Raw genomic sequence first — 17,164 nt, 5'->3', positions numbered from 1 at the left:
ATGGAAGAGTGGCAAGAAGAAAGCCATTTCTTAAAGATATCCATAAAAAGTGTCGTTTACAGTTTGCCACAAGCCACCTGGGAGACACACCAAACATGTGGAAGAAGGTGCTCTGGTCAGATGAAACCAAAATCGAACTTTTTGGCAACAATGCAAAACGTTATGTTTGCCGTAAAAGCAACACAGCTCATCACCCTGAACACACCATCCCCACTGTCAAACATGGTGGTGGCAGCATCATGGTTTGGGCCTGCTTTTCTTCAGCAGGGACAGGGAAGATGGTTAAAATTGATGGGAAGATGGATGGAGCCAAATACAGGACCATTCTGGAAGAAAACCTGATGGAGTCTGCAAAAGACCTGAGACTGGGATGGAGATTTGTCTTCCAACAAGACAATGATCCAAAACATAAAGCAAAATCTACAATGGAATGGTTCACAAATAAACATATCCAGGTGTTAGAATGGCCAAGTCAAAGTCCAGACCTGAATCCAATCGAGAATCTGTGGAAAGAACTGAAAACTGCTGTTCACAAATGCTCTCCATCCAACCTCACTGAGCTCGAGCTGTTTTGCAAGGAGGAATGGGCAAAAATTTCAGTCTCTCGATGTGCAAAACTGATAGAGACATACCCCAAGCGACTTACAGCTGTAATCGCAGCAAAAGGTGGCGCTACAAAGTATTAACTTAAGGGGGCTGAATAATTTTGCACGCCCAATTTTTCAGTTTTACATTTGTTAAAAAAGTTTGAAATATCCAATAAATTTCGTTTCACTTCATGATTGTGTCCCACTTGTTGTTGATTCTTCACAAAAAATTACAGTTTCATATCTTTATGTTTGAAGCCTGAAATGTGGCAAAAGGTCGCAAAGTTCAAGGGGGCCGAATACTTTCGCAAGGCACTGTATATATATATATATATATATATATATATATATATATATATATATATATATATATATATACTGTATATACTTGAAGTAAATTACCAGTGCTGTTATTATTTATGTTTCTAGAGGTTCAGAGATGCATAATATTCAGCAGATATGTTACTCTATAAAAATGTAGGTTAATGACTCCTGAATGTGACAGGGGTTGTAAATGAATATGTGTGTGTTCAATGTAGTTTTAAAGTAAAGATGGGCAAATGGATAAAATCAAACACTTCTGTACCAGATAAGTTACATTAATTTGTACATATATACCAGTAAAACAATTCAAATGTCTTTCATGCATACAGTTAAAAGCACTATGGAGGGGCTAAAAATACAACAGTAGGAGGTCCGGTCACAAAAGTGCTTTGTCTGGTTTAAAATAATAAAATATTTATTACTTGCTCTTCTTTAATTAACAGTAATTTCATAATACTTTAAATAACTAATTGGTCTTCTTGCTTAGATTCATTTTGTATAATTTTCTGTTCCAGTCATCACAAGCTTTTTGATTTTTGATTCATGTGGCCTTGATAGAGCTCTTAGAATCATGTCTATATTCAAAGTACATCAGGTACATCAAGCAATACCAATACAAAATTGCTCTAAAGTCCTTAGAGTGTTATAGAAGAACAGACTGCTTGTTAAAAGTGCATAAAACAAAAAGAACAATAGATTAGTTAAGATATTTCATAACTTTAAGGATGCACTGTACAGTCAACCATGTGTCTTGTATGCTACTTTGGGTAACGTCACTTTGTAACTTTGCAAAGCACTCACAAGAACTGTAATGATCAACTTCTGCAAGCTAAGGATTCCCCACCTACAGTGAGCCACAATAAAATCAATTCAGGATGACATTATGATATTGATCATTATCTTGGCATCAGGTGATGTCAGAAAGGGCAAGGATATTTTTTACTGAAATGCTGCCTTAGTGAAAAACAATAGTAAGCGGAATCATACTGCTGTCCAGGGATTTCTCAATTCCAAACAGGCTCAAAGTGAAGGTATTATACTTTTGGCCCTGTGAGCAGTTTTATACCCTTTGAGATAATGCATTTGAAAAAATAAATAAATAAATAAATACATTGGGAATTTGCCCATCCGTACTTTAATAGTACCACTGATAAAAAAAAAAAGTATTTAATGACACATCAAGCTAATACACGGAAAGGGTGGATATTAAATTATTTCATCCCATAGTGCAGAATTGGAGAGCTTAGTAGCATGTAAGGAAGCACTCAGTATAATTTGTTATATAAAATTCTGCCTACTGTCGAAACTATGGAAAGCTGACGTCTTTGTCAGCTTTCTCATTGACAAGCTGTCTGTCTTCCCTTCTGGCTTTGCTGACTTGCTCCTCAGGAAGGGATTTCGGGAGTTTCTTTGCCTGTCCAGTTTATCACTGATAGAAAAGCTTTTCTTTGCGTGTGTGTTCATCCCGTGTGGATCTTCTATTGAGCAGCTATTTACTCGCTCCAGCCTGGACAGGGTCCCGGTTACAGAGGTTCCCTGGCAGCCCAAGAGAATCCTTTTCTTGGGGTCACCTTCAGTGTCCTCAGTGTCTGAACCTGGATGAGTTAACTCTGCTTCCCTCTCTGGGTGAGAAATACCCATATCTTCGGGTTTCTCGCAGAAAGACCCGCCAGGGGAGGCAGAGCGCTCTGCACAGCTCTGAGAAGTAGAGACACACCGGGTGTCTATACAGTCAGTAATACTGGTATACTCTGCTGCTTTGATCTGAACACTAATGCCACCGTAATACCCTCTGGTAGGAGTGAACATTAAACTGTGGGATTTCACCATTGACATGTCATCAAGGTAGAGTGGAAATGCAGAAAGGTACCGGCTACTTTTCGAACGCTCTATGTGTTGGGGCGGATCTAAGTCCCACTGTTGCTGACTATCTGTGACATGTGAAGAGCCAGACAGGCACACTGAAAGGTCCATCGCAGCACTATCTTCAAAGATCCCAGTCCCTTCAGAGCATTTGTCAGCTACTATGCTGTAGCTCTGGCTTCCCAAAACCGCAGCCATGATTTCTGAGTGCAAAGATGGGTCCCTGTTAATTGGGACCTTCATTGCACGATCCTCAGCTTCTTGTGCAGGGTGGGACTCCTCCGAAGATGAGACATAAATGTCTATGCAAGAAGAAGGCCTTTTGGAGTCATGGGTGACAGCCAACGTGTTTATAGGCAGTGGTATCTGCCTTGGTTCTTTCTGAGCAGCTATTGACTGTGAGCTGTTAGCTCTGTGTAAGCTTAAGGATCTCTCTTTAAAACAGTCTATTTTCTCCACCTGGCTCCTGTCTTTAGTGCCCACAGCATAGAATGAGTGGCTTCTCAAGCGAGGCATGATAGTGGGTGAGGTGGGAGACATGGATTCCTCTCCGGTTTGTTCAATGGTTTCCTGGATTTTGTAGGAATTCCCTTCTTGGCTGTTGAAGCTGCTCTGTCTGATAATGTAGGCAGTATCAGTGCAATCTGAGGAAGTTCTAGACCTTGTCTGGTTGATTTCACCTCTTTCGACACCAGCCACTTTTTCCAGGGCTGTTGCCATGCGCCCAATTATCTCCTCCATCTGAGCGAGCCGTGTGTCCACCGTCTGAAGGGAGGCCTTCATGAAGTGTTCACGTTCATTGACCTCTTCCAAACGCATGGCCATGTTCTCAACTCTGAAAACAAAATACAAAAATAATAAAACCCACACAAGGACAAAATATTCAGCATTGCTTCCTTTCTGAGCTGGGGGGAAAAAAACTGCAGGTCACCAAACATCCAAAATAAAAATGTAAAAATGTAAAGTGAAATACAAAACAAAATGTAAGCCTTTGTTGTCCATAGCCTTTCTCCAGTACTAATGGTTGGCTAATTCATAAAATAAGACTTTCAGTTAGGAGTTAATCATTGTGGGTTTCTTTGCTCTTGTCTCCCCACTGTCTTCTTGCAGTTTGGAACATGGCACCTACTTGCTACATGACTGAAAAAGACTACAAAAAGTCTGATCATAGGGGTCCTGAGTGGCTCACCTGGTAAAAGCACAGTCACACGGTGTGCTCGGTGAGTCATACAGCGCAGGTTCGCGTCCTGGCTGTGCGAAGCCGCTGGTCTTCTCTGGGGATTCCGAAGGGAGTGTCGCAATGGCTATGCCATATTATAGTATATCAATCTATTGAAGGCAGTTTTTTTATATACAGTAGACAGCAATACATCAAAACATTAATAAACTTGCCATTTAATAACTGTATCTGTATATTATTATACTGAAAGTACTGTTCTGCACACAAACCTCTCAGACGTGACTCTGATTCTTTCATCATTTGAAGAGTTAAAACGGTCGTCCTTTTCTCTGAAGTACTCCTCAATACACAGCTCTTCAAAGTCATGCACCTTCTTGAGTTCGTCCCCTGTGATGAACAGTTCTGTTTAAAACAAAGAAATCCAAATGTTCTAAGAGATCCATGCTTTTATTTATCTAAACAGTGGTGGATCTTAATACTGCCATCCTAAAACGTATGTAAAAACGTTTTACTTGAGCTGACAATTCTGAAAGACAGGAAATTGTCAGGTAAGGCCACCAATGTGCCTTTACCTGACCCATGTTCTGACAAGGCCTTCCAGCACACACTGCTTAACTGGTAAAGTGGTTTCACTTCAGACAACATGTGTAGTCACCACTGGGCAGGTGAGGTCTAAAACCAGAACAACCATGGTTGTTTTCATGTTGTCGTAGAATTATATGTGAAATGGAAAAGCTAATTAGACTAGTTGGAATATTGACACATCTGGAGCGAGACAAGTTATTTATTGTGTACTTTTACAAATATTTACAGCTGGCATAACCATTTCAGCTTTTTTGTTTCTTTTTTTTGAATTTTAGTTTTGTTTATTAACGACACAAAAACATGTATTTGATATGCTGGAAAAGAAATGTGATATATGTGTGGCATACTAATGTATGGAACCACTACAGGTACACGGTGTAAAAATTCAAATGGGAGGCTACTATCTCGTGCACACGACTTAATATAATACCTCGTGCTGACGAGATAGTAAGTCATGTGCACGAGATTTTAGCCTCCCTTTTGAATTTACACCATGTCCCTTTAGGTGGTTCCGTAGTCATGAGATTGAAAGGAGACAAATAGTATGTTACACAAGCATTTTCCAACCAATCAATCCATGAACTTTATAAATCTTTCTTATCCATTCATGACAGTGACTCTTCTAAACTTCTAAAGGATATGTATTAGGCTGTTTCAGAGACATTTGAATCCTCAGCAACCCACTGGTGACTACACATGTTGTCTGAAGTGAACCCACCTACTTTACCAGTTAAGCAGTGTGTGCTGGAAAGCCTTGTGTGAACATGGGTCAGGTAAGGGCGCATTGGCGGCCTTACCCGACAATTTCAGAAGTCTTTTTCAGAAATGTCAGCTCTTACCGTCAAGTAAAATATCCATTCTTTTTTCACTGGAAGGCTGATTTTAAAACATGATATTTGTATACAACACATAAAACAAGCTATTATTAGGCTATTACATTTTTACAATTTTTATGTAAAGTGTTATTGTAATACACATACAGTGCCTATAGAAAGTCTACACCCCCTTTCAACATTTTCACCTTTTTTTGCATTATAGCCTGGAATTAAAATGCATTAAAATAGTTTTTTTCATTTATCTACACATCCTACCCCACAACTTCCAAGTGAAAAAAATATTCTAGAAATTTGTAGAAAATTAATTAAAAATAAAAACTGAAATAGCTTGGTTGGATAAGTGTCCACCCCCCTTGTAATAGCAATCCTAAATTAGCTCAGGTGTAACCAATCACCTTCAAAATCACACACCAAGTTAAGTGGCCTCCACCTGTGTTAAATTGTAGTGATTCACATGATTTCAGGATAAATTCAGCAGTTCCTGTAGGTTCCTGGGACAAAGTTGTTGAAAGGCAGAGATGAGGGGATAGGTATAAAAAAATATCAAAGGCCTTGAATATCCCTGGAGCACGGTCAAGACGATTATTAAGAAGTGGAAGGTGTATGGCACCACCAAGACCCTGCCTAGAGCAGGCCGTCCCTCCAAACTGGATGACCAAGCAAGAAGGAGACTGATCAGAGAGGCTACCAAGAGGCCAATGGCAACTTTGCAAGAGCTACAGGCTTTTATGGCCAAGACTGGTCAAAGTGTGCATGTGACAACAATATCCCAAGCACTCCACAAATCTGGCCTGTATGGTAGGGTGGCAAGAAGGAAGCCATTACTCAAGAAAGCCCACCTTGAATCCTGTTTGAAGTATGCAAAAAAACACTCAGGAGATTCTGTAGCCATGTGGCAAAACGTTTTGTGGTCTGACGAAACTAAAGTGGAACTTTTCGGCCTAAATGCAAAGCATTATGTTTGGCGCAAACCCAACACAGCGCATCACCCAAAGAACACCATCCCTACTGTGAAGCATGGTGGTGGCAGCATCATGTTATGGGGATGTTTCTCATCTGCAGAGACTGGGGCACTTGTCAGGATAGAAGGGAAAATGAATGGAGCAAAGTACAGTGAAGTCCTTGAGGAAAACCTGCTGCCCTCTGCAAGAAAGCTGAAACTGGGACAGTTCACCTTTCAGCATGACAACGACCCAAAGCACACAGCCAAAGCTACACTGGAGTGGCTAAGGAACAAAAAGGTAAAAGTCCTTGAGTAGCCCAGTCAGAACCCCGACCTAAATCCAACCGAAAATTTGTGGCATGACTGGAAGATTGCTGTCCATCAACGCTCCCCAAGGAACTTGACAGAGCTTGAACAGTTTTGTAAAGAAGAATGATCAAATATTGCCAAATCTAGGTGTGCAAAGTTGGTAGAGACCTATCCCAACAGACTCACAGCTGTAATTGCTACCAAAGGTGCTTCCCCAAGTATTAACTCAGGGGGGTGGAGACTTATCCAATTATGATCTTTCAGTTTTGTATTTTTAATATATAATTTTTTTCTCAATAAAAACTTTTTCCCCCTTAACAGTGTGGAGTATGGTGTGCAGATAAGTGGAAAAAAATCCTAATTTAAATGCATGAAACTCTGAGGCACTGACACAACAAAATGTGAAAAAAGTTCAAGGGGGTGTAGACTTTCTAAAGGCACTGTACAGTATACCTTGTTAGTAATCACTGGATGCTTTTTGTTTTTTCTTTGCAGCTCCATGTGGACAGAACATATTAGGCTAGCTATCTGATTTATTAATACAGTGCACTCCGTTTATAAGAATCACATCTGTCCTGGGTATTTTGATTTGGTTGATTCTTAAAAGCAGACCGATATGATTGATGTGGTGCAGAGTCAAACAGTATGAAAATAAGAGCCTGTTCCCTGGCTGCAGTGTAATGGGTTGACTACTAGATGTCACGAGTTCCTGCATGTATGCACGCCCACGAAAAATCCACAGCTGCTTTCCTTAACGAATTTTGGATAGTAGTCAATTGGTTAACTGCTTGTTAAAGTTAATGACACCTCGATAGAAATGGCTTAGCCGATAGCTTTGTGATGGAGGTATAGAGGAGTAAGGAAGCAGAAGTAACAAAAAGAAACCAAAACTTGAGTAAGAGATCTAGTGTTTGTTCCACACGAAGTACTGTTAGTTAGTGTAGTGCTCCAGCTGAGAGCTAGGTTTATTTTGTTTGTTTTATTAGTTGTTTCGCCACCGCAGTGTATGAAAAATAAAACCAACACCGGTTTAAAACTGTAAATCAAGACTCCAGCCTGATAATTTACACTGTCCTCAGCCACTGTTGCATTACAATAAGCAAAAGCGTGCCATCAGCAGTTTAAATACAGTATACAGATGTCAATTGTACTCAATCACTGAGGACAATACATCAAAACAAGTCCTCGTGGGTAAGCAACTTGTTATAAGATCACGATTATGTTTACTCAAGGCTGCAGAGTCCTATTTTACTACAGTATACTTGAGAAGCAATCATCTCATGAGGGTGCCTATTTTAACTGCCCTGTGGTGTTACATGTAATGGCCTTTGAATTAAAATGACATTACAGTACAGTATTTTACTGTCAGGACTACCACTGCATTTAAGCATCTGTGGCTTGCTTTTTTTCAGTTCAGATGCAAATCTCACACTTTTTCATTAAGTGGAAATGCAAAACTCCCTCCTCCTCCTCCTCACCGCACCGCGTCCTAATCCCACTCCCGCTGCATGCATATCACACAGAGAACACAAAAAAACATACCTGTACAATACAGTGACACAGTCACGTTTGATTACAAACAGTGCACTGTTTCTTGTGTCATTGCACGATTCACGCTGCGTACGTGCCTAATCACACGAGATGTGATCAAATTCTAATTCAAAAACAGCTTGATTGGCTGTACACGTCATTGCACTTGATCAAGTACTGTATTACATGTAGTCTGTTTGCCCTGAAATGATTCTTATAAGCCGATTTCTTGATTCTTACAAGTGGAGTATTTTACATTGCTTAGTATAGGAATGATTTTGTCCCAGTGGTTTTGACCACTATATGCGGTTGCTTCTTATATCAGTGATTCTTATAAACGTAGTGCACTGTAACAACATGAATATATTTATAAATGTATATATATATATATATATATTCATACATTGTTTAAAAATGTACATTGATTCAAATGGCGTCATTAGGAGGAGAACGGCACATTTCCATATAATCGATTCAACCATTTCATCGAAAAAGTATTCAAATGTGTTACTTGAGTAAAAGTATTCTTACTTGGAAAAAAAGTAATTAAGTCAAAGTCAAAGTATCCTTCTAGAAAAATACTTGAATAAAAGTACACAAGTATCATATCTTAACAGTACTCAAAAAACAGTACCGCCTGAAAAAAAAACCCATCCTGCAGCCCTACAGTATGTATTCGCTTCTGCTGTTATTTGCTTTTTCCTGCTTGATGGAAGAACATCTCCACTCTTATTGTACACACACTCTGAACGCAGTCTGCCAATGTCTACTTTTTTAAACTCAATCGAAAATAATGTTAATCAGCTGCTATAGCAACTACTCTATGGTTTTATTCACAAGTTGTAAAACAAATGTATGCAGACATTCAATAACTTTATTTCAACATGTCTGTGTTGCTGGTGACCCGTTGAAATAAAGTTATTGAATGTCAGTCTGCATACATTTGTTTTACAACTTGTGAATAAAACCATAGAGTAGTTGCTATAGCAGCTGATTAACATTATTTTCGATTGAGTTTAAAAAAGTAGACATTGGCAGACTGCGTTCAGAGTGTGTGTACAATAAGAGTGGAGATGTTCTTCCATCAAGCAGGAAAAAGCAAATAACAGCAGAAGCGAATACATACTGTAGGGCTGCAGGACGGGTTTTTTTTTTCAGGCGGTACTGTTTTTTGAGTACTGTTAAGATATGATACTTGTGTACTTTTATTCAAGTATATTTCTAGAAGGATACTTTGACTTTGACTTAATTACTTTTTTTCCAAGTAAGAATACTTTTACTCAAGTAACACATTTGAATACTTTTTCGATGAAATGGTTGAATCGATTATATGGAAAATGCAGTCCGTATTTTTAATTCTCTGCAAAGCTGTGAAAGCAAGTCTTCCGAAATAATTTCACTTCTGGGTACTGTTGTAGAATCGGATAAGGGAATTTGCTTAATTTTAGCTTGACATTTTTCCCTTCAAACATAGCATCAACCATACATTCTTTAATTATCTCAGAGTCAGAAAATGGCTTTTACCTCTGAATTTTGTCGGTAATTCTCGGTTGAAACTTCTGTGTTTTGTTTCATAATGGCGTTTTAAAATGCTGCTTTTTATAAGAGCCATGGATTCGTTGCAAATTAAACACATTGGCTTTGAGTTGGCTGCAGTTGGGAGAATGAAACAATATTTCTCTGTCCATTCTCTGAAAAGCGAGAGTTTAAAGAAGTCTACTTTCCTTTTCTTTACTGCGCTCACCTTGTTATTCTGTGTTATTCTGCAATTAAAATAAAAGGCTAAAACTTAAAGCAAAATTGCTTGTGTTGATGATTATATATGATAAGTGTATTGATTTGGTTATAAACAACCAAAAAAAGCCTTGCATGTTTTTTGCAAATGTAAAACTAAAAATTCTCAGAGAGCATAGAAAAATCTGTGTTTTTCTGCGTTATTCCACAGCAAATGGATTCCTAGGATCCTTCCTGATCACTTGTATATTAAATTCAAGTGTAATTATTCATTATTACTTTCAATTAACATTGATAAGGACATGTAAATGATGTGAAAATGTTACATATTTTCACCAGTAACAAAACATAATATAAATGCAAATGACAAGCAACTTTTTTGTCATTTACTTTTTCATTATTTTTGTAATGCAAAACAGTGGTTTGCAGAAGTATTCAACCCCCCCTTCACATTTTGTTGGCACCTGATCGTACTCCACGACACCTTCAAATTAGACTTTACATGCAGAATCTACACACACTACTCCACGTTGATAAAGTTAAAAAATGCATATAGAATATAAATAACTAAGATTTACAGAGAAAAACAGACTAATCTCAGTTGCATAACTTTTCAACCCCTTTGCTACTGCAGCCCTAAATCAGCTCAGGTGCAAATGATTTGTTTGAAAGGTCACAAAACTAGTGAAATGGTTTCAGCCTGTGTGTACTCAAAGTGGTTTAACTTGTAGATAATTTCCCTCAGGTATATGAAGACTTTCAAGCTGCAACTCATATAGTGATCCAGCAAAGCAACCATGAAGACCAAGGAGCTTTCAAAACAAGTCAGGGATAAAGTGGTACAGAGGCAAAGAGCAGGAGAAGGGTACAAGAAAATTTCAAAGGCACTGATTATCCCTCTCAGCACAGTGAAGTCCATCATTAAGAAGTGGAAGATGCATCATACCACCCAGACACTACCCAGATCAGGTCACACTCCCAAACTGAGCAGCCGGGCAAGCAGGAAACTGGTTCGGGATGTCATTCTGAAGCCAACAATGACCTTGAGAGATCTACAAAGTTCTATGTCTGAGATGGTGTGACAAAGAGAGAGTGAATTCTTGTTTTAGATCTCCCTTCCGACCGGTGAGGGCACTGGGGAGGAGGAGCAGGCAGAGCCGCGGTGCGCAACGTCACAGACCCGGTCGGGAAGCGCAGTGGCAATCACGCATTGGCTGACGGCGGTTGCCCTCGCTGACCAATGGGGACGGGACGGGGCGTACAAAAGGGGGCGTGGCCCGGGGTTCTGTTCCTTCTGGCAAGGTACAGTGTGTGAGAGAGAGAGAGAGAGAGAAAGAAAGAAACTAGCAGAGAAGCAGGGGAAGGGAATTGGAAGACGGGTCGTTTTGCGATTGTGCATTTACTTGCTAACCCTTCTACTGCTTGTATTTTTTAGAGCACTAACGGGACGCTCCGGGATCACGCCGGAGGAGTGACAACCCGGAAGTGCTGGGTTTATTACCCCCGTGTTTTTCCCGTTCCCGGATTACAAAACGGAAGACGGACTGCTTTTGTTGTTTGTTTATTTTGGGACTGCAACCCCGTTTCCCTTTATTTTGTCGGGTTACACATTGTTGTGTACCCCGGCTTCCTTATTGTTTATTTTCCCTATTGTTTTGAGTGCGGTTTGGTATTTTTAGTTGAAAAGAAATAAAACCAAGGCGCTTAATTGAATAGAGGACTGGAGTCTATTATTTTACACCACACTACGCCCATTCTGCCACACGTGGTGTCATCGTGGGATGGACCCAACCACTTTGTCGGCGATCCTGGAGGCGTTGGACAGCCGGAGGGAGGCTGAGGAACGGAGGAGGGAGGAGAGATACACGGCTCTTATCGAGAGGGTCGGGATGGGGATGACGTCAGCGGCGACGGGCCCTGTGCTGGTTGCCCCGAAGGCCCGGGCCCAGAAAATGACGGTGGATGATGACCCGGAGGCCTACCTGGTAGCCTTTGAACGGTTGGCTACCACTGCAGCATGGCCCCGGGAGTACTGGGCGAGCCAACTTGGTCCCTGCTTGATCGGGGAAGCACAAGCAGCGTACCGGGCCATGACTGACGACGATGCCGCCCAGTATGACCTGGTTAAGCAGGCTATCCTCCGCCGTCTCAATATCACGGGGGAGACTCATCGGGTCAGATTCCGGGAGTTCCAGCGACCCCCCAACACCCGGCCCAGGGTGGTAGCCCAGCAATTATGCGACCACATGGCGCAATGGCTGAACCCCAGTCAGAAAACCGGGATTCAGATGGGGGAGGCCATTGTGATGGAACAATTCTGCCATGTGGTCGGGGCTGAGACGCAGGCGTGGGTACGCCGGCATAACCCCACGACGCTGGAGCAGGCCGTGGCGTTAGCCGAAAACTTCGAGGACTCCCTGGTGTCCGCCCGAACCACCCTGCTGGACTGCCCCCCTCCCTCCGCTGCCAAAGGACCGCCGTCGAACCCTTTTCCCGGACCCAGGGCCGTCAGATCACCGGCCCCGTCGGGCCACCCGGCCCCCTTACCATGGAGGCAGAGGTTGGCCCCCAGCTGGGGTAGAATGGTTCCCCCTGCCCCGCTGTCATACCAGCAGCGGGACAAATATGTACCGCCCTTGCCCTCTGCCCCACCCGTCTGTTTTAGGTGCCAGCAGCCGGGACACATTGCCAGATACTGCCCGGCGGCCATGGAGTGCGACGTGGCTGCGTGTCACCTGGCGTCTGAGACAGGTAGGAAATGGGGAAATGGTCGGGAGGGCCCGTGTATGGTTGATGTTGTATTGGGGAATGTGAACACCCACGCCTTAGTGGACACAGGGTGTGAGCAAACTTTAATTCGAACAGCTCTCCTTGGCGGTATGTCGTGGCAGCCACAAGGCAAGGTGGCGATCTCCTGTATCCATGGGGATACGGCGACATACCCCACTCTAAAAGTATACTTATCGGTAGGCCCGATAAAGCGCCACCTAGTAGTGGGGGTGGCCGAAAAGTTGCCACATCCAGTTATTCTGGGTCGAGACTGGCCACAATATAAAGATTTAGTGAAAATATCGGCAGCCTCGACCACACGTGTAGACACGGCAGACCCCCGGGGAAGGGAAGTAATTGGTACTGTTTTTCCCTTCCATACAGAGCTGTTTTCTCCACTTTTTCGTCCTAGAAAAACACGTAAGGAGAGACGGAAGGAAAAGTGGGAAGGCGCATCGATAAGACACGGTTGGGGTCTGGCGGGAGAAGGTGCTGATGGTCCCAAACGTCAATCGAAGGGAGTCGGAACGCAGTGTGACCGGGCGGGCGAGGTTACTGGACCCTCGAGGGTAGAGACTGCTCCAGCCCCTGTCAATATCCCGGACGTGTGGGCCTCAAGCGCGGACCTAGTGTGGGAGCAGAACAACGATCCCACACTGGTGCACGCTTGGGAACAGGTCCGGTCTATTGAGGGTAAGGATGTTGACGGCATTGGGACGCTGGTATATCCCCATTTCGTGGTAGAGGGGCACTTGCTTTATAGAGTAAACCCAGCCCCGGGCACAGGACAGCCTGTCAAACAGTTGATGGTTCCCCCGTCCTGTCGACCAGAGGTCATGAGGCTGGCGCATGACGTCCCCTTTGCAGGACATCTTGGCGTGGACAAGACGAGGGACCGAATACTGGCTCGATTTTACTGGGCAGGGCTCTACACCGAAGTGGCGAAATATGTAGCTAGCTGCCCAGAATGTCAGAGAGTAGCACCGGGTCGAGTGCGCCCCGCCCCTCTGGTCCCACTGCCTATTATCTCCACTCCCTTTGAACGCGTTGCAATGGACATAGTTGGGCCAGTGCTGCCTTCTGATTCCGGGTACACGCACATATTAGTGATGGTGGATTATGCAACGCGGTACCCGGAAGCAGTTCCGTTGCGGTCCACTAGTGCCACTGCAATTGCGAAAGAGTTAAGTCAGATTATGGCTAGGGTAGGGATCCCAAAAGAAATATTGACTGATCATGGAACAAACTTCTTGTCGAAAACGCTACAGCAGGTGTACAAAATTCTAAAAATACGTCCCATTAGGACATCTGTTTATCATCCCCAAACGGATGGGCTGGTGGAACGTTTTAACCAAACATTGAAGCAAATGTTGAAACGGTTTGTGAGTCAGGAGCAGAAACATTGGGCTACCCTTCTTCCTTACCTACTCTTCGCAGTGAGAGAGGTGCCTCAGAGCTCAACGGGATTTTCCCCCTTCGAGCTATTATATGGCCGGCAGCCACGGGGCATCCTCGACCTGTTGAGAGAAGGTTGGGAAGAACACAAGGGCTCCTCTAAAAATGTAGTGCAGCATGTGCTCCTACTGCGTGATCGCCTTGATTTAATTGGTCGACTGGCTCAGGACAATCTCAGATCGGCTCAACATCGGCAACAGCGGCATTACAATACCAATGCACGAATTCGAACCTTTCGGCCAGGAGATAAAGTAATGCTGCTTCTTCCATCATTGGAATCGAAACTGTGTGCTAAATGGCAGGGGCCATATGAGGTGATACGGGCCATAGGATTAGTGAATTATGAAATTAGACAGCCCGATCGCCGAAATAAAACAGAAATCTATCATGTCAATTTGTTAAAGCCCTGGAAGGCAAGGGAGGTCTTATTCATAGCCCCAGGCGAGATGGAGGATGACTTAGGACCCTGCATAGAGACCCCTAGCCCCAGCCAGATTTCAATGGGGAAACAGTTACTTCCAGATCAGCAAGTAGAATTGCGTAAGTTGATTGGGAAATTTGGGGATGTGTTTTCTGACGTGCCCGGCAGAACTAACCTTACCAAATATGCTGTTATTACTCCGCCAGGGGTCACTGTTCGGGAGAGGCCCTACCGGATCCCAGAAAGCCGGCGGAGTGGCGTCCAGAACGAGGTGAGGGCGATGCTCGAACTTGGGGTCATTGAGCCTTCCAGAAGCGAGTGGTGCAGTCCTATTGTTATAGTGGCCAAGAAGGACGGCACTAATCGCTTCTGTGTCGATTTTCGAAAGGTCAATGCTATCGCCAAGTTCGACGCCTACCCCATGCCTCGGATCGACGAACTTCTCGACCGACTGGGGACGGCCGGGTTTATCTCAACTTTGGACCTGACGAAGGGATATTGGCAGATCCCTTTAACCCGCGATTCATGTGAAAAAACGGCATTTTCAACTCCGGATGGTCTGTTCCATTTTAAAACCATGCCGTTTGGGTTACATGGTGCGCCCGCCGCCTTTCAGAGACTGATGGACGAGGTGTTACATCCCCATCGTGAGTATGCAGCAGCTTATATTGACGATGTGGTAATATATAGCTCCACCTGGAGAGAGCATGTAATTCGACTTACAGCCGTCCTTCAGTCTCTGAGGGCTGCCCGGCTGACAGCCAACCTAAAAAAATGTGCGTTTGCGAAATCTGAAACTCAGTACTTAGGATTTATCATGGGAAACGGACAGGTGAAACCCGTAGCCACCAAAGTCCAGGCTTTGGTGGACGCGGCGGTCCCCAAAACTAAATCCCAGGTGAGATCACTGTTAGGATTGGCCGGTTATTACCGCCGCTTTATCCCCGAGTATGCCACCGTGGTCGATCCTCTGGTGAACCTCACTAAGAAAAGTGCGCCAAATTTAGTCAAGTGGTCAGAAGAGTGTCAGGGAGCGTTTGAGACCATTAAGCGCAAACTGTGCCAGGCTCCTGCGCTAATATTACCAGACTTTAGCAAGAGATTCCTCCTCCATACTGACGCGTCAGAGGTTGGTTTGGGGGCGGTCTTGTCCCAGAGGGTCAACGGGGTGGAGCACCCCATTCTTTACATCAGCAAAAAAATGCTTCCTAGGGAGCGCAATTACTCGGTTGTGGAGAAGGAGTGCTTGGCCATTAAATGGGCGACTCACTCCCTCAGATATTACTTACTGGGACATTCATTTGATCTAGTCACAGACCACGCCCCACTCAGATGGTTAAGCACTATGAAGGATAGCAATGCCCGGATAACTCGGTGGTATTTGGCATTGCAGCCTTACATGTATCGTATGGTACATCGTGCAGGGAAAGATCACCAAAATGCGGATTATTTTTCCCGGGAGGGGGGAGTAATGGGTTTGGCCGAGTGTTCCTTCGGCTCCACTCTGAGCGGTGGGATATGTGACAAAGAGAGAGTGAATTCTTGTTTTAGATCTCCCTTCCGACCGGTGAGGGCACTGGGGAGGAGGAGCAGGCAGAGCCGCGGTGCGCAACGTCACAGACCCGGTCGGGAAGCGCAGTGGCAATCACGCATTGGCTGACGGCGGTTGCCCTCGCTGACCAATGGGGACGGGACGGGGCGTACAAAAGGGGGCGTGGCCCGGGGTTCTGTTCCTTCTGGCAAGGTACAGTGTGTGAGAGAGAGAGAGAGAGAGAAAGAAAGAAACTAGCAGAGAAGCAGGGGAAGGGAATTGGAAGACGGGTCGTTTTGCGATTGTGCATTTACTTGCTAACCCTTCTACTGCTTGTATTTTTTAGAGCACTAACGGGACGCTCCGGGATCACGCCGGAGGAGTGACAACCCGGAAGTGCTGGGTTTATTACCCCCGTGTTTTTCCCGTTCCCGGATTACAAAACGGAAGACGGACTGCTTTTGTTGTTTGTTTATTTTGGGGCTGCAACCCTGTTTCCCTTTATTTTGTCGGGTTACACATTGTTGTGTACCCCGGCTTCCTTATTGTTTATTTTCCCTATTGTTTTGAGTGCGGTTTGGTATTTTTAGTTGAAAAGAAATAAAACCAAGGCGCTTAATTGAATAGAGGACTGGAGTCTATTATTTTACACCACACTACGCCCATTCTGCCACAGATGGGAGTCAGTGTTCACACATCAACAATAAGCCGGTCCCTAAACAAAGCTGGTCTGTATGGACGGGTGGCAAGAAAAAATCAATTTCTCAAAAAGCCTCATCTTAAAGCAAGTATGGAGTTTGCGAAAAAGCATGTAGATGATACTGCAGACATGTGGAAAAAGGTTTTGTGGTCAGACAAAACCTTAGACTTTTTGGTCTAAATTCCAAGTGTTACGTCTGGTGCAAGCCCAACACTGCACATCACCCAGTCAACACCATCCCAACTGTCAAGCATGGTGGTGGCAGCATCATGTTATGAGGATGCTTCTCTTCAGCAGGGACCTCTTCAGCAGGGACTGGGAAGCTTGTCAGGATAGAGGGGAGAATGGATGGTGCAAAGTCCAGGTGAATCCTTGAGGAAAACCTGTTTGAGTCAGC

At 43.8% G+C, this 17,164-nt stretch overlaps 2 protein-coding genes across 5 annotated transcripts in view; one reads left to right on the top strand and one right to left on the bottom strand.

The window, feature by feature from the left end:
* Positions 1 to 1,002: 1,002 nt before the first annotated feature.
* Positions 1,003 to 17,164, bottom strand: part of LOC117409338 (transient receptor potential cation channel subfamily M member 3-like) — a 403,329-nt gene continuing 387,167 nt past the window's right edge. For all 4 annotated transcript variants that reach the window (XM_058996498.1, XM_034015222.3, XM_034015223.3 and 1 more), the window contains exons 24-25: positions 4,224 to 4,356; positions 1,003 to 3,609 (exon numbers count right to left, since the gene is read on the bottom strand). In XM_058996498.1, coding sequence (XP_058852481.1) covers positions 2,190 to 3,609; positions 4,224 to 4,356 — 1,553 coding nt within the window. In that variant the 3' untranslated portion in view covers positions 1,003 to 2,189. The remainder of the gene's footprint in view (positions 3,610 to 4,223; positions 4,357 to 17,164) is intronic.
* On the top strand, positions 11,888 to 16,515 carry LOC131699495 (zinc finger protein with KRAB and SCAN domains 5-like). Its single transcript, XM_058996524.1, has 2 exons — positions 11,888 to 12,642; positions 16,088 to 16,515. Exons 1-2 carry the CDS (start codon positions 11,982 to 11,984, stop codon positions 16,105 to 16,107), a joined length of 681 nt encoding a protein of 226 aa, XP_058852507.1. The 5' UTR covers positions 11,888 to 11,981; the 3' UTR covers positions 16,108 to 16,515.

The sequence above is a fragment of the Acipenser ruthenus genome, chromosome 2 (assembly GCF_902713425.1).
Source record: "Acipenser ruthenus chromosome 2, fAciRut3.2 maternal haplotype, whole genome shotgun sequence".
Classification (NCBI taxonomy): domain Eukaryota; kingdom Metazoa; phylum Chordata; class Actinopteri; order Acipenseriformes; family Acipenseridae; genus Acipenser; species Acipenser ruthenus.
This window is presented reverse-complemented; position numbering and strand designations above follow the sequence as displayed.